The 26,386-nt window shown below is 41.8% G+C and overlaps 1 protein-coding gene across 1 annotated transcript in view; it reads right to left on the bottom strand.

Moving 5' to 3' along the window:
- Nucleotides 1-26,386, bottom strand: part of rims2a (regulating synaptic membrane exocytosis 2a) — a 174,526-nt gene that overhangs the window by 60,221 nt on the left and 87,919 nt on the right. Inside the window, exons 8-21 of the mRNA XM_078253724.1 lie at nucleotides 18,876-19,087; nucleotides 17,314-17,433; nucleotides 13,811-13,910; nucleotides 13,511-13,634; nucleotides 12,082-12,128; nucleotides 11,687-11,799; nucleotides 10,133-10,180; nucleotides 7,241-7,371; nucleotides 6,619-6,790; nucleotides 5,905-6,058; nucleotides 5,071-5,097; nucleotides 3,363-3,431; nucleotides 844-982; nucleotides 426-527 (exon numbers count right to left, since the gene is read on the bottom strand). Coding sequence (XP_078109850.1) covers nucleotides 426-527; nucleotides 844-982; nucleotides 3,363-3,431; nucleotides 5,071-5,097; nucleotides 5,905-6,058; nucleotides 6,619-6,790; nucleotides 7,241-7,371; nucleotides 10,133-10,180; nucleotides 11,687-11,799; nucleotides 12,082-12,128; nucleotides 13,511-13,634; nucleotides 13,811-13,910; nucleotides 17,314-17,433; nucleotides 18,876-19,087 — 1,558 coding nt within the window. The remainder of the gene's footprint in view (nucleotides 1-425; nucleotides 528-843; nucleotides 983-3,362; nucleotides 3,432-5,070; nucleotides 5,098-5,904; nucleotides 6,059-6,618; nucleotides 6,791-7,240; nucleotides 7,372-10,132; nucleotides 10,181-11,686; nucleotides 11,800-12,081; nucleotides 12,129-13,510; nucleotides 13,635-13,810; nucleotides 13,911-17,313; nucleotides 17,434-18,875; nucleotides 19,088-26,386) is intronic.

Here is a 26,386-nt window from a genome sequence, read left to right as displayed (position 1 = left end):
ACTGCACCGAGGAGTAAATCTCTATATATGAGCGCCCGCTCTACCAGGTGAGCTACCCAGGCGCCCAAGATTCCTCTTTTTAAGAAATACTGTTTGCATAAATGATGCAAGGAAGATAGAGGAAGCAAGTATTAAGGGATAGGGAATCCACACCACTGTGTCATGAGCAATATTTCCAAGGAATGGAGAAGGTTGCTCTTTAAAAGCAAGAATATAAGAAATATCAAAAGCGCTCACAGACAACATCACCTTCCGGAGAGTTTAAGGCAAACGGCGTCGTGCATAAGTGTAGGCTCGCACAAACACCTCCTTGCATGTCTACTCATCAGCCCCCACTTGTGCCTGTCAGCATCTGCTCATGCATGCCCGCGGATGTGCATGCATCTACTGTACACAAGTGTAAGCTGGAGAGCGTGTGTGTGTACCTGTCAGGTGAGTAGTTATCGTCGGACACACTGTGGTGGTCCACTCTAGTGGAGGAGCTGTACTGAGAAGGCCTAAGGTCAAAGGCTGGGTCCAGACTTCTGCTGTGTGACAGAAGTGGACTGGATCACCCCTCACGTAATTTACACACTGCCCCCTACTGGCACATGGCCTCATGTTTATGTGAGGCATTCAGAGTAACCGCCAGAAATACCGCATTCATACATTGGGGTGATGTGGCAGTACAATCCCTAATCTCTAAGGATCCCCTACGCATGGACATTAAGGCATCCTCTTTCAACATGCGTTTGTTCTTGAAATATATCAACAGGGTGTTAAATACATCCATATCCAAAACAAAATCAAAACACAGCGTCCACCCAGAAATCAAGCCCAGGAAGTTGACTGAGCTTTAGTTACCTGGAGGGTGGGGGAACGCTGGGAGAGCGCGACCGCGCCCGGTTAATATCATCCGACCGAGAGCAGTGGTTAGACGACATCACCTGCTCGGGGACAGACAACGTGGAGCTCTGGAAGTCTCTGCCATTGGACCGGTAGTCTGTGAAGACAAGAGTGGATAAAGAAAGGGAGGGAAAGAGGGACAAGATTCTTTTTTTTTAGATGAATCTGTAATAATATTCTGACACCAAAATGATTGCAGTGGCGGGCTTTAAATTGCTAGACAAATACACTCAATTTCACCTTGTGAATTCTCTGCATTTTTGAGTGAGTGATATGGCTAAATCTGTAGCTTTTGATAATGAAAAGATATGACAGCTAATGGTGCAGATCCAGTGTAACCCCACCCTGTAATAACTTAGAAGAAACAGACCCAACTTTATAAAACGGTGCTAATCTGCACAGGCACAGATTTTCTTTTTTCTCTTTTAGTTTCTACATTCCAAAGATGAGGACTACGTTTCAATAAAGGTGGAATCCATCTGCTGTGTTAACATAGTGCATTAAACATGAACATAGCATTTAAAAAAAAAAAAGAAAGTGAAACATTATAATGATTTTTTTTCTGAAAGACTGATTTGTCCATTGAACTTGAAAGAGTTCATTACCTGATAATCAGACATGGCAAGCAGCCATGGTTAAGGTCAATGCTTAGCGCTATTAAAGTTGATTGATATTCAATAGAGTGTATAGCACATTAAAAAGAAAACCCATGAATCAAAAGTTGAAAAAGAAGGAAAGGTAAGAAAAATTGAAGAATTGAAGAAATGTTGGCCTACACTTAAGAAAGTTTGACATATAAATATGGTAGTTTGTTTTGATGGGAGGTAGCTGTGCATGCTAGTTAAAACAATCAATCAATTTACATATTTCAAACTAAATGATCCAAGTAGATGCAAGTCAAATTCCTCCATAATGTACTTCTACCATTTCTATACAGATTTTAATAAACGCTAGCTAAAGATGAAGTGGAAAGAAATAGAAGAAATTAACAATATACTTTCATCATTATGATGCAGATTAGATTTAAAAAAGGAACACATCTGCCATTTCTAAACAGCAGCACCAACACAGAGCCTCCTGCAGCAGAGCAATCAACTTCCATGCAGAGCCAAATTAAGTCTATTCTTCCTCTTGACATGCTGCTTCACGCATGAGTACAGCCTGCCTGTTAAGCACATATGAAGAGAAGCACCTTTACTGACAATTAATAGGGATTCACAAGAGGAGTGCATCGGAGCAGAAGTAGGATCAAAGCAAGATTAAATGCACTGTACAAATGGTACAATAACAGAAATGATACATAACACGGGGCACAGCATTACATAGGCATGTAATGTGGAGTAATTACTAGTGTGCAGTCCACTGCTGACAATTAGTGACCTGGCAGTTGGTGTACCGTAAAATAAAGTGCAATGAAAACATGTTTTTCTTCCTCATTTGAAAGTAATAGTGTCAGCAGTTGAATACAAAGGCTGCAGGGTAAACTGAGATATGGTGGAGCCTGTGTAAAGAGGAGGGTGTGACCAGAGCTGAGCGAAGGGGTTTTCCCTCTACTGTGAATGAAGTGAAGGTGACTGGGCATGGTGAGGCAGTGAGGGGCTGATGAGAATGTTAAAGAGGCTGGAGGGGGATTTCCCTCAGCTACAGTATCATCAGCAAGCCCAGGCTGATACTCTGTCTATCTGTCTGACAGAATCTATTCTCGTCCCTCTCCAATGCAGTTCTTCTCTACATTCTTTCCCTCTCTTCTTCTCCGTGGCCTGTGTCTGCTAATAGGGACGTGAAACATGTACCACACGCTTAATCAACAGTGCAGGCAGCTGTCTCCATTCTGCAATTTACCAACATCGGTCCTCGAAAACAAGGGCGGCACAATTTCTGTGGTCTTCAAGTGCGAGAACAAAAAGAGGGCTGATTTTAATTGAAAGACGATAGCAAAGAACACATTGCTTGCCGACATTATCTTTTGCACGAGAAAAAAAAAAGCAAGCATCTATTTATTTCGATGGCTTCGGTAGCTATTTCAGCAAAATATCCTCCGAGGTTGATATCTCAAGTGGGCAAATTTGAAGTATTTTTCAGTCTTTCCTTCTGACTGTTTCTCTGGCTGGTAACAGCAGAGCAGAGCGTCTCCTTTTCTGATGTGCAGCGTGGGCGTGCTGCTGGAGCCTCGGTGAGTACAGCAGAACAGCAACTAGCAGTTCAAAAAAAATCTCTCTGCTGCTGATGTGCTGCACCATTTCACCCTGCTAATATGATACATAACAGTATTGTACGCTGTTCAGGCCTAGGAAGCATTTGACAGATGGTGGCATGTAGGAGGTTATAATAAAATAATAAATACTATAATACGGCCTGGTTAGAATCTATTTGGTACTTTAACTCAAGACTGGCACTTTTTTTCAGATTTCATTCATTTGTATTACCAAAGATTTTATTCACGTGCACGCATACGTCTTATGACCTTAATGTATTACCTGTTATTACCCCAACACCATCTTCACAATCGTAGTCTGAGATCTCGCTGTCACTTATCCTCTGGGATCCTTTGAAATAAAGAGACAGAGAGAAACATGGGGAAACACGGGAAACAAAAGGGGGTGCAGAATTGGATGAGGACAGAAAGAGAGAGATGGGGGGAAGAGGGAGAAGTCATTTTCATTACCTAGTTCATTTATTTATTCACCCATTTTATTTTGTGTTATGCCTCCCTGGTCTGATTGTTATCTTTACCGGTTGCACTGAAGGTTCTAACGGAATCCAATAAGATGTTCATCCAATGTACTCATGTCACCGCGCAACCCACAAATACAACAAACGGCCCCGCAAGAGAGCGTTTTGGATAATATACGTGAAAATATGCGTCGGCTGTGACAAATAATGCTGCATTTCGCTGCTCCACTTCAACAAAAAAAGTGATATGGAGTTACAGCTCTTCATCTTTCCCAGTAGCCTTATGGCCCCTTCCTGTCCCCCTCTCTTTAAAGCATGACCCCCCCCCTGAAGCCCCCCCCCCCCCAACTCCACCGCCTTCACCGTTAAGTCAACTTAAATCAACTGGACAAGTGTGCTTTATCAGAAATGACAAGTGCTGCACTCTGGCAGTGCCGCTCCCAACCTCTCAGCTCAGTTGGCTGGAGACTTTTTCCAGCTGTCAGCTCTTTCACCTCACACTTACGCAAACGCCCAGAAAATCTTTCTGCTGGGGGAAGCGAGCAAACCTTAAGTGTCTAGTAGGAGCAGTACAGTGAAGCAGTCCTGCGTAACGCAGACTACATTACAGTCGTCTGAAGCACGTTAACCAGTATATCTGGTCACAGAATGTAACAGTGATGAGAACGGCACACTCTGCCAGAGGAAAAAAAAAAAAGGCCATGGTCAAAAATGTCTCCTACTCCTACGGAAAAGGGTTAGGGCCACATGTGAAAAATGTATAATTTTCTGAGTTTAAAGTCAGAATTCTGAGTTTAAAGTCAGAAAATTTGCTATTTTGGGGTTTGGTTCGAGGAAATACAAGTCAAGAAAATTATTATCTGTTATTCTTTTTTCTGTTTCTCTAACTGAATATAGTACCGCTGTTTTGGAAGATTAAGAATAGTAAGCAGGATAACTTCAAGAACATATTCACATTCAAGACACACAAACACAAGCAAAGTAGAATGGGCTGCAACGTTTGCATTGGGGCGAAAGCATTTTGTGCATTCTTAAAAGGGAAAATGTTGGTAACGGAAAATAAAATAATATATATACAACATAAATAATAAATATGCATCACAGAGGAAAAGCAATTGGTCAAAATCAAAGTATATTGTGTCTGCCATAACTGGCAGATAGCCTTGTCTTTTATAACATCACGTTTAGCAGGATATGGTTTCAGGTAGCAGGATAGGATTGTGAGATAGTTTACAGGTGAATACACAGAGAGGGAGAGACCACTTTGTCCTAAAGCTGTGTTCCCCCAAAACGTGCATGTGTCAGATACCCTGAGTGGATTTCAAACCAGTCGTGTAAAATGTACACCCTCTCCCCTCATTGAACTCCATGTAAGGCAGCAGAGACATACACCCTTTGCAGAAAATAGGGTAGGTGGAGAATCAGGGCAGAAGGAAGCATGTTTGCAGGGGACAGAAGAACACTCAGACGCTCCACAGAGCAGCACTGCCTGCGAGTGCAGGGGGCCTTTACCTGAGTTGTATGAATATGAGCCTTTGTCTGTAAAAACAGAAGCAGTAAGGTTGATGTGACACGCATAGCAAAGACAAAATATGCGCAAAAACAACACCTGTTGAAATCCTTCATAAACTAAAGCAGGAACAGAAAACTAGTGGGACCAGAAGTGCTGTAATAATGTATGTGAACCTCTATTCGTAAATGAGGTCTACTTTATTAAGACAAGGCTTGATTATTCACCTGCCTCAAAGAATTTGGCCACATTGAAGTCTAGCCCGACTTTATCCTGTAACCGTACTGTTTCTTGCGTACCAGTTCTGGCAACAAAGCACATGTTGGCATAGCACAGTGACTACAACAACTGTCCACAGTCTCAACAAACAAAAAGAGGAAATTCTTGTGCCACAGTAGCTTCAGCTGCACTTTGGAACATGTTTTTATTTGTAAAGAAATTCACATTTTGAGCCCAATTTCCTAAATTGTATGCTGCTAAACTAACACTGCCGTATCAGAATCAAAAGGAGGAAGAATTACTGTAAAAGAAGGATCCTCCCTATGTACATATGGGTGCCGCCATTTTCATTTTCCATTTTTTGGTGTACAATTGTAAGTTTCAAAATGTAGCCACACAATTGAATGTCTCGTCTTGGGTTTGAGTAAAATTATTTATTTAACTTAGTGCTTAAGCATATGGTTGGGTAAATCAGCCTTTTGTCAACAAATGTCTTGTCTTGCCTCATCAAATTATTTAATTTCATTATTTCAAGATATTAAAAAGTGTGTGTGTGTGTGTGTGTGTGTGTGTGTGTGTGTGTGTGTGTCAGTGGCAGAGGCAGAGGCGTTACGTACTCTGGAGGCGCCGTGTCGGACTCTCTCCGTGGAGCTGGCGGCGCTGTGTGTTCGGGGAGGCACGTGGGAGCGGCACGGAGGACACATCGTGGGTTTGCAGCTTGTACCAGTGTGGCTCGTCATCCAGAAGAGCTGTCTCCAGCTCAATAAGGATCTGCCAGAGGAAAAAAGGCCACGGTCAAAAATGGCTTCAATCCTACGGAAGAGGATTAGGGCCACAAGTGAAAGATGTATTTGAGTTCCGAGTTTAAAGTCAGAATTCTGAGCTTAAAGACAGAACACTGAGAATAAATTCAGAATTCTGACTTTTTTTGTCAGAATTCTGAGAAAACAGTCAAACTCTGAACTCAAATACATTTTTCACATGTGGCCCTAATCCTCTTCCCTACACTCCAATGGTCACAAACTTGCATAGTTTTTCTCAGTGATGGAATTACAGCAATACACACTTGTGCCACAATACTCAATGAGCTCTTACAGTCAGCGTCAATCCCAAACAATCCCTTCACTCTTACCAAGGTGTGTTTATTTATCGTAACAGTTTTACACATGAAATAAAATCATCAAAGATCACTGTCCATGTTGGAAAAAAGGCTGGACCACCAGAACCTTGTAAGGGTCAAGGTTCTTTATTAAGGGCTTGACTCCATTCAAGAGGATTAGCTGAGATACTGTCAGTGAGTGTCCCTGATGGGCGGCCTTTGGTTTCCTTACCTCTCCCAGGAATTCGCTCTCCTCCTCCCTCACCCTGGCTTGGTCCCACAAAGTGATCTCCAGCATGCGCTCCCGAAACTCCCGCCGGTGCACCGGCGAATACATAAAGGTCTGGTTCCATTTGGGCTCTAAGGATTTCTTTACCGTTTTTGTTCTCCTCTTGCTTTTGTCACTAGAGGAACAATAATTCAAACTGTTTTTATTTACAACCATGATGGGGGAAGAGCCACGAATACAACAGGTCAATAACACGACACAGCACAGAGCACACATCACCGGGGCATGCTGATGATGAGAATGAAATGTCCACTTCCTGCTTTCTTCATCAGTGCATAAGAACACACTGCTAAACAAGGTGCAAAAACTGCACTGAACGACCAACAAAGTGTTTAGACACACATCCACATATATCCCTACAGCCTTTCCTGATGCTAATGGACAGAAAAACAATGACACATGACCTAGTGACAACACATCATTGTTCCAAAAAAATTCAAACTAATACAGAATCCATTGTCCAAAATGTATAATAACTCCATCTTATGTCTTCCTCAATGGAGAGAACTTTTGAAATAATAAGTGGGGTGGGTAAAATGGTAACAGTAACTGTTCCTACTCTTACCTTCTATCAGGGAGGAAGTAGATTTTGACGTAAGGGTTCCTGGGCCGGCCATCTTCCCTGGCTGGCAGGTCTTTGGCGCCCAGGATGGTGACGATTAGCTGATGGCCCACTTTGTCATACCACAATTTGACCTGCGGGGGAAGAGCAGAAACAGCCTGCTTAGACACTGGTCAGGGCCAACGGGAATAGAAGCACACAGAGGGACTAATGCAGGAGAAGACAACTTCATCAAATTATAAATAAACCTATTACATGTGCATTTGTGACTTCTTTAAGTGTGAATCTCAGGCTACATTTATATTGCTAGGTTTTGGTATAAAAATGAATATCTTTTGCTACGTTTACACCTCGCATTCCCCCTGCTCTGGCCAATTTGAAAACACTTTTGACCCCGTTTTGGTTTGGAATCTCTGGGGTTGTGTTGCAGTCTCAACGGCCGCAGTGGACAATAAAGACTATCTATCTATCTATCTAGCTAGCTATCTATCTATCAATGGCAACATCAACACTGACGCCAATGTTTCTCCTCCTGATTGGGTCTTATGGGTCATGACGTCTCGTTCTTTGACACTAAGCTACTAATGTTACCATGGCCACTACCAGCAGCGGGCGGAGTCTACATGCTGCCCCCTGTTTACCCCGGCACGCGCATGCCCAGTATACGAGAATGTTCCTGAGATATGCTGTTTGGGTGGGTTAGTAAAAACAGAGATTAGTTCTTAGATTATTATTCCGCTTAAAAACCAAAATGTAGCAGTGTAAATGTAGCCTCATTCCGACCAAGTTTTTGACTACGGCATAGAGTCTTCTCCTGTATTTACCCTTCAGGGGAAAGGAGGAATAATGTCTACCTGCTAAGATGATGTCACATGCTTGGCGGCGCAATTTATCAGAGCTCAAGTGCTCATTAAAACATGGACTTGTTATATCAATGTTAATATGGTATGATAATGCTAAAAATGTCAAAATTTCGATAATAAAAGCTGGGTGATATTTAAGTCATTATGTTGAACGAAAAGATGTGTTTTTGTGCAGGGTGCTATGCATGTGTGCTTTCTTCTTTTACATCAAGTGTTGTTAAAATCTATGTGTTTATGTTCGTCATTAAAAACGTCCCCTGCAGGGATGAATAAAGCTTATTAAATGGAACTGAATGCATTTAGCCTGAATGTCAATTGAATAGATATGCTAAAGGCAACATGCTCTAAAATGAACAGTGATACCATCTACTGTACAAGTGAAGATGTTGACTCTAATAATGTTCTCTCAGATATTCAATGGGCATTGATATGGAGAAATCAATCATGCTGTTGCGAGAAGAATCGAAGACAGTTCACACTAAAAGGGAAGTATGGACTCCAAAAGAAGACACTTAGAAGAAGAAAAAACTCCAACTGAGGTCTTACAGAAAGTAGATGAAATGAGAAATAAAACTTCTAAGCTCTTGTCCATACTTCTCTAAAAATATGATTATGGAAAGGGTCTGCGCCGTTTAAAACTACCAGCTATACATGCAGCAAACGCAAGAAAGAGCATTCAGGACAAGTCAATAGACTTCATGTAGGCAGAAGCAGAGAACAGAGGGCTTATGGGTAAACAAATTGTACCAAATAGTCTCTACACTTGTAGCCCACCAAAATACTATATAAAATGTAAATATACTGTGTTTCTGAAAAGATTCACCTTAGAATCTTAAAGATTATTAGTGATAGTACATGTGGTTCAATCACAAACTACTCAACGTGTCCATCTAATAATGAATGAACTGAAACATACACACTTTTCCAAGAGTACATACATAAACACACACACACACACACACACACACAAAAAACCTACTTATTTACCTCCATTCAATGTTTAGACTCCACTAAATTTGAAAACTTACATCTACATGCTTAATGCATAATGTGCATACAAACAATATTCTCGCATCAGATCAATTTAAAGCTTGTTGAGGGTACAAAACAACATACTGTTACAGTGTCAGCCCGATAAATATCCAAATGCCAAAGCAGGAGTGTTAACCTTCAAGCTAACTGAATCAAGAACTACAGATTCACACAAAGCGTGTCATTAAACAAAACCACAGAAACAGTAGGCTGATAGTATAGATGACAGATTAAAAGACACCATTGGAGCAAAGGAGACCCTTCAAAGCTTTGCTCGGTTTGGAGTTTGCTATTTGGGGAGGTACAATTTGCTTAAACACTCATCTGGAAGGGAAAATGCAATTTGGTTTTCCAACACAGGACGGCGAACTTGGTATCTTTTCACTGCAACATGAAACTGCAGACCCATCAACCATAAGCTGCTAATTAACACAACTTCAACACGCACATGGAGGAGTTCTCCTGTAGATGTGTGTAGGGTTACTTCCAGGCCTGGGTTCATATCACACTGAAGCACAAGATAACCCAAGTCCTTTGTCCTGAGAAAGTTCAGGGAGACACCCTCCTGCATTGCCAAAGACCCAAAATGCTTGACACAAGGTTGGGTCAATTACTGGTGTCAAAGCAGGCAATGGAAGAGTGTCTCTTTAAATGTGTGTGTGTGTGTGTGTGTGTGTGTGTGTGTGTGTGTGTGTGTGTGTGTGTGTGTGTGTGTGTGTGTGTGTGTGTGTGTGTGTGTTTTTTCAGATTAGTTGAGCATGCATAACCTAGGAATAATGAGGTGAACGGGTTAAAATGAGTAATAACTCTCATCATAACAGTGATACCAAGAAATCAAATTGAAGAAAATGGCACAATGCACTGCACTGAGGGAAACTTGAAGCTGCCATTTCCCCGCGAATGCATTTTCCAGAGTATGGAAACAAACAGAAAAAGGCCAGTCAACAGTCAATGAGCAAAGACCAAATATAGATTGTGCCCTTCAGACAGGGCCAATTACCTGGACCCTAGGGGTAAAAGGCGTTGTTCTTCTACTAAGGCTTTGGCTCTGGATAAGCAAAAATTAAACAGCAAAAAAAAAAAAGGAAAAGAAAAGAAAATGCAATGAAACCAAAACCCCCACAAAACAACAACAGAAACTCACAATACACTCTTAACAACAACAGAAGTTTGCAATTTCAGATGGGCAATTTAGGCCAGTGGGTTCATTCTTATTTTCATTTGAACTTATATCCTTGCTTCTCTGCCGTTCTGACTACTTGTCCCTGAGCTTCTTTGCTCTTTTCTGCATAGGCCCTTTGTAATCATCAATGCCTTACCACCATCTCTCTTGTTCTGCTCTGCTTTAAAGCTTGCGTCACAGTGATGTTAAACCCTCGTTGTCCCTAAAAAAAAATGTAAAGACGGCTCCGAAAAGTGATCATACTGATAGCTCTTCACTGTGTAGAATTACTCATCGGGCACTGCAGATCTCACGAGGTTTATTGACTGAACTGAACTGTTCCATTCATCAGCTCATCAGTCGCTTCATGTAGAACATCTGGGGGTTTGAAGAATTCAGTGTTTTTTTGAGTTGGCTGACACAGTGTTAAAGGTATCAATGTATTGAAATTACTTCTTTGTTTTAATTTTCCTGATTTACGAAGTCACCAAAAGCAAAAAAAAATAAATAAATATTTGAAAATGGTTCCATTTTAAGATTGGCATCAGTCTTTAAACCCGATGTCAGTCAAACTCACGTATCGATGTTGTGAGAAAAGACACGTCCTGGAAGTGTTACCTAGATGCTAAAGCTATTTCCCAGCTGGACCCTGAATTTGAGAGCTGATTTATCTCTCACTTTAATGCAGCCCTTTACCCATTTACCCCAGGAGGGCTTTTACACAGGATAATGGACAACACACACAGTAACCTGATCTACAATCCTGTGCTGGGTTGGTAAAGGGCCAGCTGAGCAGCCAGAGTGAGAGAAGCTGTGCCTGGTAGCCCAATGGTTTGAACCAGGATTTAAGTTGTGCTTTGTATTATAAATGTCCAATGTGAGTAGAAGCATATTCCAAAACACAGTCATATGAACACAATAACTCATTTTACTCATACGTTTTCAACAGTGGTCAAAGCAATCTAACAATAACATCCCTCCAGATGATTTCATATGTAGGCTGTATGTAAATTACGGGGGGGGGGTATTGAAGTCAAAGAGTTTAAATGCTGTGGAACACAGATATTTGTTGATGAACGTAAGATGAACATAATTCCTAATAAAACATCCAGAAATACCTGTAATGTTTGGAATCTGCAGAGAGTTTTGAACAATAAGGGAGATTGATTCATTAATAATAATAATAATTTTTACATAAATAAAGACATTTGCATGCAGAAAAGGCACAAATTGTTGCAGAAAAATTCACCGGAATGCAGGAAATGAAGCGTTTGATGCTGAAAATTTCCTGGGGGACGACCCAGACACCCCAGTTATAATTTGTAATATAGCCCCCGCAACGTTGAACTCAAAGTTACGCCCTTGTCTGTATGTCATGCTGAGGTCACTTACTGAGAGCTGTCCTGACAGGTACTGGGGGGCGTCCCTCAGCATGCTGGGACTCATGGGGGACGTGACGGAGATGGACGGGCGATCCATCTTCTGAGACTCAAAAGAACTCGAACCTGACAGCGCAGAGACGACACAGTCAGACTATTTAGTGGTGACGTTGGTTTTAGTAACATCAAGAAAATAAAATGAGAGAGGGGGGATGGTCGTAAGGACGACAGAAAGACACAGACAAGAAGAGAGACAGAAAGAGGGCAAGAAAGCGTGCCGCGAGAAATACAGCGAGGCAGAGTGACAGAAGCAACTCTAATAGACATTTCCTTTACTTGATGTTTCTAGGCTGATTAATAGGATACAATGGGGTAATGTAATAGGCTAAAGATTTTGACAAGACTCACTTGATTCCAGTTGTGCATGTGTGCTGTCTGGTATCCTTGGAATATCTCTGGAAAAAAGAAGAAGAGGAAGAGCGTGAGTGTGTGAGACAGGAGAGAGGGAGGGGATGGAAAGGATCGATTTGAGCTAATGCTGACTGCACTGTGCTCTAATGACCGTAAGCACCGCATTAGTCTTCATTCACCCAGCAACTCCCTCAGCAGCACAAAGCAGGTCAGATAGAGGAATTGGCTAAGCAAAGGTGCCACTGTCCCCCCAAAGCAGAGTAATGCAGGCAGTGACGCAGCCTAAATAAGCCTACTGACATAAGAACTATAATTGCTTTAGAGAAGAAAAAAAAAATCAATAAAAGTGATGCAGTCACAACCCGATGCATCTTTTCTGCTTTAATTGGTTTTAGTTTGTGACATGCATGTTGTTCATTCATCATTCTACTATGGTCTACTGTAAGGAATTATTAAAAATTCCTGAAAAAAAGCCACACATATATTTAAAAAAATATATATATATGTTGTCCCAGCACTAGGCACTTGGCAGACGAATAACATTTAATTTGACTTATATACATTCATCCTCTCCAACTGATTACTTTTTTTCATGGTCCCAAGGGCCTGGAAGCTATCCCAGCATTCAACTGGTAAGAGGCAGGCAGACACTCTGGACAGGACCCAGTCCTGACATTACTCGTTACTGATTCAAAACAAAGGATCTAAAACATAATTAAACAAAGGCAAAATATAAGATCTAAAACATAATTTAACAAAAGCAATACACTACTCTGTGCTGATGTGTTGTTCCAAGAAGTAACACAAATGTAATTCTCTAATTATTTTGTCCTTGGCTTGTGCTTGAACACGTCAGTTACGGTCCTCTAGAGCTGGGCGATACCATGATACTTTTATACAATACATGGATGTCGATATTGCGGCGATATCGTAGGGTTGACTATTGGTGCTTTCACAACATATTGCAGTAACACAATGAGAGTTTTGATAAATAAATAAATAAATAAATAAATACAGAATGTGGATACAAGGACTAAGTGGGTAAAGGCAAATAATAGAAGAGCTACAACAGTCTGGTAGGTTCAGATAATGACATCACTTCACTGTAATGCAGCCTTTAAAAAAACTAGGAAAAGACAACACTTGTGTCATATCACGATATTACGATATCCAAAAATTGAAGATGATATCTGGCCTCATGTATTGATGTCGATATAATATCTATATATTGCCCAGCCCTACGGTCATCCAATGCCCCTGACTGCTCGGTAACATCCCACCCTAACTGTCTTGTGAGGAGTACACAGTGTGTGTGTGTGTGTGTGTGTGTGTGTGTGTGTGTGTGTGTGTGTGTGTGTGTGTGTGTGTGTGTGTGTGTGTGTGTGTGTGTGTGTGCGTGTGTGAGACAGGGATTGTGAGCTCTCACCCTATAGGCCGCGAGACCACCAGCTCCACCTGCGGCTCAGGCTTAGAATCTAGAATGATATTGTAAACTTCTTTAAATGTGGCTCCTTGTAAAAGCTTCCCATTCCACTCCAGCACCTGGTCACCTGCAAAAACACCAGAGATACTGGATGTCACAAAGGATATGTGAATATACCATGAATACACATCATTATTGAATACTACCAAATCCACTAATTGAGTTTTTGTGTACAAGTTTGTGTGTGTGTGTGTGTGTGTGTGTGTGTGTGTGTGTGTGTGTGTGTGTGTGTGTTTTGAATACCTGGTCTGAGGTGTCCAACAGTGTCTGCTAGACTTCCTTTCCTCACTTTAGTGATAAAAGCACAAAGTCTACCAGATTCTGTCATCTTGCCTCCCACCACCTGTAAAAGCAAAGAGGGGACTGGATCAGCACTGAATTACATGTGTAAACTCGACTTGAACTGTTAGTGTTATTATAACTGCAGCCTTAATGTGCCATGCTCATGACAAAACCTATGACGATGTAGCACGCACAGAAAAAGAAGATAGTTTTCCTTCAAAGTGTCCTGTTGATGTCATGGCTTTAGCATTTTGCCTGCAAGGTATGAATCCTCAATAAAAGCATTAAGGAGAGGGTCAATGGTAAAAGTGCATCTCTGTTTGTTAAAAAAAACAAAAAGCCCTGGACTATGCTTTCTTCCCCAGAGACACACTCTGGTGCTGCTCTGTGGTTCTGTAGCAGTGCAGGCCCGTGGGCGAGAGCTGTACTGTACAGTCCTGAGCTGCTGTACTCCACTCCGCTCAGCTTACATGGGCATCATCCTAATAAAAATCCCCCTTAATGGCAGCTGAATGCCAACATACAAAGGAGCTTAGAGAAGTCTGCTAAATGAAATGGCTTTATGTAACAGGCAGGAGTCAGAGAGAGAGAGAGAGAGAGAGAGAGAGAGAGAGAGAGAGAGAGAGATGAACAGAGAGGGCGAGCCTGACTGATGGACTGACTGGCTGGACTGTCGAGCTGGTTGTCTGTCTGCTGAGCGGACAGAAGCGCACAGAGGCACTGAGCAGACACAAACATGCCATTTCAGGAGGCTCCTTCAATCAGTAATGATTCTCCCCCGTCTCGCCGCTCTCTGTTCTCTGCTCTCGTCGTGGCCTACCACGCTCCTCTGGACTTTGGCTGCTCAGCTTCACTTTTCTTTTTTTACCGTGTCAACCAACAGTGAAAGGGGGAAGGGGAAACCAAAGCATCCACCACAACAGAAAATATTTTATATGCTTTGGCAATTTGGTGACTACACTGCAATAACAACCGACTGAAAGGTTAAATCATGTGAAGCAAGAATATGACGTATAGACGTGAGCTATACAGCACTTAAAGCATAAGAGAAATACACACAGTAAGCTAAAGCTGTGTTCTGTTCCACAGTGTACATAAACAGTACTCCCGTCTTCCATGACGGTTAAGGGAACTTCCCTCGACAAAATTCCCGCATTTGGAACACCCTGCAACGTCACCAACGCAGATATCACTTCCTGAGTGCGTTACCCCAGCAACGTAAACAGCTTGGATACGTTGCTGCTACTGTGTAAATTTTACACTACAGAACTAAAATATTGAAACAAAAACTGATACCATTACAAAACGTATTCTATTGAAATGTGTGTAACATGAATAAATGTGATTTGATTAATTTACAAGATGTACAGTGTTGTTCCAGGGAGGCGCAATGACTGATGGGTAATCTTGCTTGTCAACCATTGTTCAGTTTTTCCCTGCACAGTTCACAGTTTCCTTTGAACTGAGCATGTGTGCTCCCTTAGCCTGACAAGCCAGACCCACATCCAGATGTTGGGTCTGGGAACTCACCATTGGCAGGGCTCAATCCGAGGGGCGGGATAAACGGTTGTCTTTCAAATTCCCTCTGCACGCAATAGGATAGCTCTACAACCAACCAGAGCAACACTAGATGATAGATTCAACTTTAAAATCAGAACACATCTTCCTTTTTTAAGAATGACTTCAGTGCCGAAAAGCTTAACTCCAAGTCTTCCAGAAGACAGCTGTTCCCAGCAGCAGCAGCAGCCATAAGCCCGCCCACCGACTCTATACACGATGTGATTGGCCTGACCAGAGTTTGGTTTTTCCAGCTCGCAAGCCAACGGAGAGTTGCTAGACCCCCTGGCTGCAAATTACATTTGCTGCCCCTAAGGTGGTCTAGATTTCTAGGCTAGTGCTCCCTATGTATGGAAGTAAATCTGTTTCATCGCATTTTGAAATTAAAAAGCCGTTGAATTTCTAGCACTGAATATTATGCATTGAAATGACGTATCTCAATGTTTTGCCTCTGAATTTAACCCTTCAAGTTTTCAACAAGTCATGTTTACCTTTTCTTTTTCTAAATACAGAATAAAAAATTCAACATAAAAAAAAAAAAAAACAATATACCAAATGCAGATGCAAAAAAAAAACTATGTGTTAAATTCTACTAATATATTTTCAACTGGCTCAAATCCAATACGCCAAATTCATCTGCAAAATGTAAAAAGATTCAGTGTTAACATCCGGGAACCCAGGCAAAAGCAATCGATTCTAGATTCAGAGCAGCAGTCAGAGGAGAGGGAGAGCAGCGTCTGACAGGGCAAAGAGATACGTCTCTCTTTAACATACTTGTAAATAAACGATAACATGTAAATATATTTACATTAGATTTCATATTTCAATTCACAATTATTGTTTCACTGGCTTCTTTAATTTCAAAATCCGATGAGATAGATTTACTTTCATAACTACACTTTGGAATCTTACTCAACATGGCTGAATACCCTGTGCTGTCCACTTCGCAGGGAGCAACTAGGCGATCGGAACGCACCCAGAGAACCTAGGGGACGTAAACATTGCAATAACTGTGCAAAGCAAATAACAATTCAATTGTCGAATTTGGGCAGTGACAACACCGCCAGGACGTGTTTTCTTCTGAGCTGCTGAATGCAGTTCATTAACGTGGTTCAACGTGAGTGGGTTCCGAAAATTATACAGCTCAATAACAAATGCTGCTCATTAATATTCATCAGGAACATCATCAAGTCTTTAATGAATATTAATACTGAGTAGCAGTATGATGTAATCAATAATTGGAAGCCAAGGAGAGAATCAGCGAGCCACACGCAAAAGAAGAGGCCACAAAATAGTAGAATTCACAGCTGGAAAAAAGTTAGAATACTGTATGTTAACATAAATGCACAACCAACACTGGCAGTTACCTGTAGCTGTCAAACTTCAAGAGTGTGATGTTATCCCTTATTTGGGAATTGTAATGATGATGCTACAATAGAAAGCTTGATGGTGCAGCGTCACAGTTTGAAGTGTGTGTGTGTGTGTGTGTGTGTGTGTGTGTGTCTTCTTGTTTAACTATATTCGTGGGGTCCAAAAACCGGGAATACAGTATACTTGTGGGGTCCGGACAGCTTTGTGGGGCCAAAATGCTGGACCCCACAACTTTAAAGGGCTGTTTGAGGGTTAAGACTTGGTTGTAGGATTAGGGTTAGAATGAGGTTATGGTTAGGGTGAGGGTGAGGGTTAAGGTTAGGCATTTAGTTGTGATGGTTAAGGTTAGGGTAAGGGGCTAGGGAATGCATTATGTCAATGACGAGTCCCCACAAAGATAGTGAAACAAACTGTGTGTGTGTGTGTGTGTGTGTGTGTGTGTGTGTGTGTGTGTGTGTGTGTGTGTGTGTGTGCGTGTGTGTGTGTGTTTGCATCGTACCTTCAGACACACACAGAAAGAAGCATCAGAAGCTCACCTTCAGACCAAGCAGAGCTCCTGAGTCTCGAGGCACACTTCCATCTTTCATGCGCTTGTTGAGTAAAATACGCCCTATTAGGCGATCCCCATCTTTGGACGGCTGCCACGTCACCGGGTGCTACAATGTCAGAGTAACAACACACCTGTCGTTTAACAACTCATCCACTTCAATTTGATCACTTAAGACCAAAGCAGACAACTGTCCAAAGTAGTGAAAAGAGTGCGTGTGTGTGTGTGTGTGTGTGTGTATGTGTGTGTGTGTGTGTGTGTGTGTGTGTGTGTGTGCGTGTGTGTGTGCGTGTGTGTGTGTGTGTGTGTGTGTGTGTGTGTGTGTGGGCGGGGGGGTGGGGGGAGCGGGAGGAAGTATTTATTCACTCAGGGAAGAAAGTTCACACAAACTCTGTTGCCTCATCAATACCGTTTCATTTTTTTGGATAGCAACATGCTCAGTGATTTCAATTCTAAAAGATGAAATATTACATCCCTAAGCCTAACTGTGGACAAAGCTATTGATGAAAAATAACATCTAACATGATAGTGATAGGTGTTATTCCAAGAGCTTGTGTGAACCCGCCAGTGTGAGGGTGGAGTGAGCTTCATGCAGCGCCCCCATGCAGAGTAAAGCAAGCAGCCACAACACTCCTCCTCAAACCAGCTCTTCAAACTGGAGCAGGAAGACCGGAGTGTCACTCCGGTGCTTCACTACACACAAACACACAACCGCCATCAAGTGGAGTAGTGAGGGGAAAGCGGAGAGCGAAAAAAAAAAAAAAAAAGGGAGGGAGGGAAAAGGTCATTTATGATACAGGAACAAATGAAGTAGACCATGAGGTGCCAGTTTAAAGTTTAAAAAGGATGAAAAATAGAGCGCACGGAGTAAAGCCATGAGACACAGAGAGGGTGAAATCACAGACGCGCAGTGAAAGGAAAAAAAGAAAAACATATGTTTTCATTTTTGTGCAAAGCAAATCCAGTCTTCCCTGTTTTGTGTGCTTACGCTCATTTAGGTTTAGCTATAGAAGTGAGAGGAAAGTTGGGCAGGGGGGCGGGTTCTGTCTGGACTGGGTGCTGTGATGTTAGGGCAGCAGAGTGAGAGGGGCGGGCCTGAGTAAAGTAAAGGTGTTCCTACTGCACTAAACAGGACCGCTGCAGAGCAAGAACACAACATACGGAGGAGAACGAGCATGCAACTAGGAGAGACGCACATTCCTGTGTGCCATGACAAACAGAGAGGTTGTGTGTCAATGCTCTTCTTTTTACAACTACTGTAAGATGTGTTCTGTTTGGGGAGCAAAACAGCAAGTACAAGTAGCAAGCAAAGAGGGTGCCCCCAAAAGAGTTTTTTTTTTTCCCGGCAACACCGAGCAAAGGTGGAGCCAAAAGGAACCGAAAAAACAAAAAAGGAACGAAATCGCAAGAGAAATCAATTTATACAACGTCAAATAAAATCCAAAGAACAAACATCTCACCTATTTACACTGAGTGACAGAGAGCAAACAAAGACTGGATGGGTAGGTCATAAATAATAATAACAAAATGCAGGCTAGATTGTCTCAGTACCTTCTCACTATGGCTATGCTCCTCGTTTAGGGTAGTGCTACTGCACGTATCAACTCCCGAGTCTTTAACCTGCGGTTCACACCATGCCAAGTCCTCTTCAAATGAGTGTCCCCCAAAGCGCACCATTTTCTTTTGCCTCTCAGATAAGGTGTGTGTCGGCTCGGACATAAATGTCTGTTCAATAGTTTTTCTTTTTCCCCTTTGACTGTCCCCTACAGGTGTGGGATAAAAAACAGAAAGAAAAACAGAAAAAACAACATGCAAAGGTGTAAATAAAACGAAGGAAACATGAAATGACAAAAAGACTGGGACAAAGGGGTATGGGGGGGGTAGGGGGGGGGGAGGAGAGAGAGACAGAGAGAGGGAGAGAGAGAGAGATGGGGGATAAGGGATGGGAGGGAGGGGGGTGGCGGGGGTCAAGGCAGGGCTCCACATGTCTCACCAAAGACATTGGGGAGGCCTCGCTGCTATGCCAAGACGCATGGTCCCACCAATGGCCATCCAAATCTCCTGTAAGGTGGGGGGGGGGGGGGGGGCGCACATACACCAGAGAGGACAGCGAGAGGGACCAGTGAGGACAACACGAACAACAACAAACAGTAACAGCAACACACATACACACACACACACACACACACACACACACACACACACACACACACACACACACACACTCTCTCACATACTGCTCAAACTCAAAAGTTGGTCATCATGTGCAACTCTAAGATCCCTGTGGAGAAAGAAAGATGCAGCTCAGGTAATAATACATAAAGGATCATTAATGATTTGACCACCTCCACACAAGCAACCAAAAATTCTCAGTTTTGACATTCAAGAGCATATATTTGTTCCTTCTTTTTTCTTTGTCTAAGGAAAAAAGAAGGAATATATATTAATATATATTATAAATACTGCCCTGGCAGGAATCAACACTATCAGCAATAGAAAGAAATTAGTTTTATGGAAAATGTGGCCTTCTTCATTTTGAGAAAACTCTACCACTAATGCCACTTCCATATAATACTGGCTATCCAACATCTCAAACATAGTCTCATTTGAAAACAGTATCTTGCAGTGTTTTACAGCGGAGGTGTGCCACCAACCTGGAAATCTGGAAAATGCCGTATGTTCACCTACACTGACCACAAGACGGGATTCATCAAGATCTGGGTGGCTTACAACAAAAGCTGAATCATTTCCTGGGACCCGAATGCTCACTTCTTACGCAACCGTAATACACTTGTGTATTTTTCCATACTTTGGTTCAAAGGTGCAGGTTTGTATTATGCAAACACAATCAGAGCAGAGTATTTGTCTGATAAAAAGGCTAATATTTCAACGATTATTCACACCTTTCTTCCATCTTCATTTTCAGAGAACAATCTTTAAAAGCTCTTTGATAGGTCCCTAAGTTCAAATTGGCAGACAACTCACATTTTGTTCAAACAAAGTTAGCATGCTGCTATCTTATCATACAGTAGCCGCATCTGTAGGAGGGAGCAGGGCAGATCTCTAATGTGTTTAACTGGGGATTCAGATTGCAGGGCCACGCAGCCTTAACTGACCTCAATCTAAAGTGCACCAGGGAGAGCTTTGAAAGATGAGGCTCTGATTACAACCTCTGTAGTAGCACCAGTGGACACACAGCCTTGAGAAATACAGGCGGGGCAAGTGGCTAGAATGATATTACAGGATGGAGGTTTCTGGGACATTTCTTTTAACTTTTTTAAAATGTTCTCCTCATTCAAGCTGAAGGGTTAGAGAGGAACTGATGGTGTTTCGAATCTAGAGCTATAACCCTATCTCTTGCTGCAGATGTCATACTTCCATTACATCAACAATAAAAAAAAAAACGCCGAAAAGAGAAGACACAGATAGCTTATGAGACAAATATCAACTTATTTGTTCTGGTGGAAAGCTGTATGTACGCTGAATGTACGCAACCTGTTTTGCCAAGTGGATGCACAGAGAAGAGAGATGGAGAGCGCTTTCAATTTGATTAAGAGGCTTAAAAATCCAAGCTAATTAGAAAGAGTGAAAAATATTGAATCTGAAGGTGGTGCTAAGATTCCCAAAGGAGTATGGAGCTGAAGAGGACTGAGGGTTGAGGCTCTGCCCAAAGACAGGGAGAAGTCATTGCAGTTGTCAGAGAGATACTGCTGTCTGACTGCTGGGACACGGGTCATTTCTTTGTCCTGAGACCTTAGTGGGGAGCATATCTCTGTATCTCTGCATTTAACAGCCTGTGATGAACAGGCAAATGGGCATTTAAATGTTATTCGCTTACACTGGCAAGTCATTTTACAATTCCATAATGAAGTGAATTAAGAAATGGTCCTGATGAAATTGCTCTTATTAAAGCATATAAAAGATGAGGTATGGTCATCTCTTTAATAAATCTGGAAATCTCTGTATGTGTGTGTGTGTGTGTGTGTGTGTGTGTGTCTGTCTTTGAAATATCTCCTGAACCGTTCATCCAATCTACTTCACACTTGGTTTCCTGGGTACCCCATGAACTTGGGGTTTGGAATTTGGAGCAGTTTGGAAAGCGTTGTATATTGGATATTAATAAACTGTAAATGAAACTAAACAACAGGTCAAGGAAAAACTGTTGAGAAAAAAAACGCTGCCATAACGCTGGCTCTTCTGTGTCTATACCCTTCACAATTAACCCCAGCTTAAATTCACTCAGAGCATTTTGCTAAGAGGAAACTCAATAAAAAGGCATTTCTGTCCACAATATGTCTGTGATCGCTCCACATTTCAATTGTATTATTATGTTAGTAAAATCTAAATCTGCAACATTCTTTGTCAGGTAAATGTAGTACAATGTTTTCCTCTGAATTAAAAGTACACAGTACGTCAGTAGAAGGCTATACAGTGGGGTTGCATATTAAGTGCATTGGGGTCCTTCTGTAACTCATTTTGGGTAAACTGCCTCCTTCGTTATCATTTTTTTACTAATTTAAACAATACAACAATCCTAATTGGTGCTGACTGTCTGTATGCAGCAGAACCTGGTCTTGACCAGTGTTGGGCAAGTTACTGAAAATTAGTAATTAGTTACAGTTACTAGTAACTTCTTTTAAAAGTAATTTAATTACTTTACCAATTACTGTATATCAAAAGTAATTAGTTACTAGGGAAAGTAACTTTTAAGTTACTTTCATGTCTGCTTTTTAAATGTAAATATGAACAGTACTGAACAGTCAAACACAATAAACATAATTTTTAGACCTATTTTTTGTAATCAACAGAGCAAAAGGCCTTCAAATCAAGCAGTGGTACAAAAGTCCCTTTTAATACTTGAAACCAACCATTTAACAGTGTTTTTTTTTTGGTTTTTTTTACCACATTAGGCCCAATGAAATAAAAGTGATTGGCCTACAGTGTACCTAGCAATCAATGTATTCAGCTCTGCCTGGCTTATCGGCTGCACTGCAGTCCGTGTAAAATCTAGCTGTGGTTGTTGGCATGGAATGGCGCCTTCAGCATCCGAGGGCTGGGGTCTTTTGCTACCTGCGTTGTCGAAGCGTATATACGTATATACGGTAGCACCCAAAACGTGTGTGTCACTGCTCACTTGTTACTTGCATCGGGAGTTCAGAGTAAAGAAGACTAAATGATAAACTGCCTCCTTCGTTATCATTTTACAATGTCCATACATCCATTTCAGTAATTGTAATTGCGTTACTTGATGAAAAAAAATATTCAGTTACATGCTTGTTACCGCTAAAAGTAGTGGAATTACAGTAACACATTACTTTGTAGCACATTAATCCCAACACTGGTCTTGACCCACTTGTACATGTGCTGCTGTTGATATACTTGTGTGCTTGCATGAATGTATGTATGTATTTAGCTGAAGTGAACCTCAAGGAAGGGCATGTGAAACCCCCTGGGCCATATACATCACTTTTCCCACACTTCACTTCCCCTGCAAAGAGCTGTAGAGCCTAATGGATCTATGCAGGACAGGCCTCCTTCAAGCATTATCTGGCTGAGGACTCAATCTCAGATTCAAGGGGAAATCAGGGAACTCTGATGGAAAGGCATAAAAATCGCCTGCATATGCTTCTGGATGTAGAGGAGGGGGCGATGGGGGCGGGAGGGGGGGGCTGGATATTACAAGGGTAAAGAGGAAGGGATTTTCAATGTAGAAAAAAGAAGCTGCACGGGAGGAGAATGCTGCCTAAAGATAGTGCCACTGTGAATAAACATATCCAAGTCTTCTAACACAGCTGATAGTTTAGGTTTTTTTTTTTTTAAACTTGAGTTTTAGTTTTGTAGCTTTGTCCTAGGGCCGCTTAACTATGGGGAAAATCATAATCCCAATTATTTTGGTCAATATTCAAATCACGAATATTGACGATTACTCATTGACTTCTGGAAAGATGTTGCATTTATTGAACTTAAAAAAACAGTGAAAACACCTTGAACTGTGAAACTTCATTCTGAATTCCCATTCAGAACAAAAGACAAAATAAAAGTCTACTTGCAAAATGTAATGTGCAACAGAATCATTTTTCTCGATTGTTTTTGTGATCGTCAAAATCTAAATCAATAACTGAAATTATCCTTTAATAAAGCCATGCTTTTGTGTCAATCAATCAGTTTGATTCAGCATATGTTTTGTAGCACTATTATAGAAAATTGGGGCCTAGCTTTTGATTTAATTGCACATTATTATATTGCCAAAATGTTGCACTTCGTTAGGGGTGATGTTGAAATGATTCACCTCCAGCATCACTGACCTTTGCTTTTTGTATTGTTTCAAAACAATCCTTTTAATATGAATATCCATATTCATACCAGCCAGTAAAACACTCTCCAGTGACGTATGATTTTCTTTTTGTGACTAAGTTGCAAGGTCAGTCTGAGCCAAAACAAACCCAACCTGTCCTTCTTCCCTCTTTCTCTCTGCTATCGCCATCCATCCATCAGTCTAGAGGAGTGCTAAAACTCCTTACTGTACACAGTTAGGCACTGTGATAAAACATTATGGATGTCCCCAGACAGGCTTTGCCCTCTGCGGCCCTCTAACCAACAGCTGACAACAGTGATTACCCTCTTTGCCTACCAGCTGCTATTCTGTCAGCAGCATAAACACCAGAGCCCAGATCAGAGTGGTAGACACCGCCTAATGTGGCCATGATAGCCCAAACAGCTTAAGGCCTGCGAGTATTTATTTATTTAGGAACGAACATATAACGTTGTAACCTAACCTAACCTAACCATGTAAAATTAATTAAATATATGTTGAGACAGTGAGATGTTTGCATTTATTATATATAGATAGACTACATTTAGATGCTACATACAGCTTATCTCAAGGTTGGTTCAGTCACAGTTTCACCTCCACCTGTTCGTCTTCCCATCATACCCTTCCACACCCAGCCCACTCAATGTCTGTCAAAAAAAATATTGAGTGGGCGCCAACGTGGAGGTACATCCAGCCTTTCCCCTTTTCTTTCCCTGAAGCTTTATTAACAGTGGCACACCACAATTGGGCACTGATCCCCGGCGAGGCACTGTGTGGTTGTTTTCAGGGAGCAGGAAACTCATCACGGCCATAAATTGTGAGCATCAGCAGTCTGCGCCCAGCCCTGCCGTTTCGCCCCGGCTCCGAGGCCCCACAAAGTGCTGATTCAGGGCGAAGGCGGAGCGCAGGCAGTGGCAGGGTTCACCACCAGCAGGCTCTCCATCACTTTGACAGCTCAATAAAAACCAGTGTAAACTATTAATTGGATCATTAATTATTGATGCTGTTTTTACTACAATTCAAGGGGCGAGAGCAGAAAAGAGGCAGGGGTGGAACTGTGTGTTTGTTTAAGCAGAGTCACCATGCTAGGAAGGTGGTACAGGACAGTGTCATGTTAAACCCCAGCAGATCTTAAAACATGAACTTATATTCTAAAGCAAAAAGGCCTATACCTGACTTCTACCATGAAGCACAGAACACACTAATACTAGCAATTAAGGTATAAAAGGTTCAATTATTAAGAATATTTTCTATCCAGCTTAGAGAGCACAGACTACAAACTAGGGCTGGGCAATATATTGATATTATATCGACATCAATATATGAGGCTAGATATCGTCTTAAATTTTTGATATCGTAATACTGTGATATGACACAAGTGTTGTCTTTTCCTGTTTTTTTAAAGGCTGCATTACAGTAAAGTGGTGTAATTTTTGAACTTACCAGACTGTTCTAGCTGTTTTATTGTTTGCCTATTGCACCAATATCAACCTCTACAATAACGTCGCAATATCGACATTGATGTATTTTGACAAAAATATCGTGATATTTGATTTTCTCCATAATCGCCCAGCTCTACTACAAACCCGACAGACTTACTGAGGTGCAAAAACTGATCCCGAAAGCCATTAATGAGGATGTAACTTAGGCTGTCAGTAGACAATGTCCACCTCTCTGCCGTAGTTAGCCAGCCAGCCTCTCCTTTTCTGTCTGTTCGGCACTATTATGAGACGGCATGTCAGGGGAATCAATAAAGAGGAAAACACAGGGAGAGGACCACCGTGATAAATCAGTCTTGACCGCTCGCAGGCAAGAGCCAGGCCCATTACAGCTGGCACAGCCTCTGTCCTCCAGTCTCCCCCTTCTCCTTGGTCTCCCCTCCATCTCATCCCATCAAGCCCTCCTCCTTCCTCAGTGTGCTCCCCCTCTCGGGATGACAGAGATTTGAGGGCATGGCATGCACCCTGCTTAGCCTGCTTTTACACACCCATCTTCTGGCCCAGTCGAGCTGACAAACCCCCAGATGCTGACGGGCCACATATGGTGCTTTGTGCCCTCTTTCTCATCTCTCCTGTTGTGGCCTCAAATGCAATTACAATTCTTTGCTTAGCTGCTCTAGCCGTTTTCTTCTTTTTATTTATTTTTTTGCCTTGTCTCACTGGGAAAGCGCACTCTACGTTTGCTAATTAAAGAGTGCTTGGTTTGCATGTTATAGTACATGCAGGAAGATTCCTTGATTTGGTCAGCTTTTTCGACTGAAAAGCGGTTGTAAATCACGGTTTGTGTCTTTTTGGCAGCATTAAAACAAACACCTGCGCAACCTGGTTGAGCTGAAATTCATCTATGGCATGCTACATTTGTTCCATTTGTAAACTCTATGCTCTGCCATAACGGACTTTCTTACACTCTGGTTTAAAATAAATGGTTCAGTAGAATTTTCTGAACCATTTACTGGACTCATATACCATATCACAGCAGCCTTAATTATGTCATAAATTAATGAAACTGCCAATTATAACTAAATAAAGACCAAAGATAGCTCCACATAATCAGCTGTCCGAGGTTGTTCTGTAGCTAGTATGGTTAGCTAGGCGTATTCAGGTCAATAGTTCTGCTCTTTCCTTTGTTTCCCCTCTCTCTCACAGGCAGACAGAAACAACAGAAACTCTGACCCTCAAAACAGCCTGCTTTTCTCCCTATTTGTGTTCCACGGCTACCTGGAAACCTGGAAACTCCCACATCAATAATG

The sequence above is a fragment of the Sander vitreus genome, chromosome 6 (assembly GCF_031162955.1).
Source record: "Sander vitreus isolate 19-12246 chromosome 6, sanVit1, whole genome shotgun sequence".
Lineage (NCBI taxonomy): Eukaryota > Metazoa > Chordata > Actinopteri > Perciformes > Percidae > Sander > Sander vitreus.
Note: the sequence above shows the minus strand (reverse complement) of the source record. Positions and strands in the feature narration are given on the sequence as shown.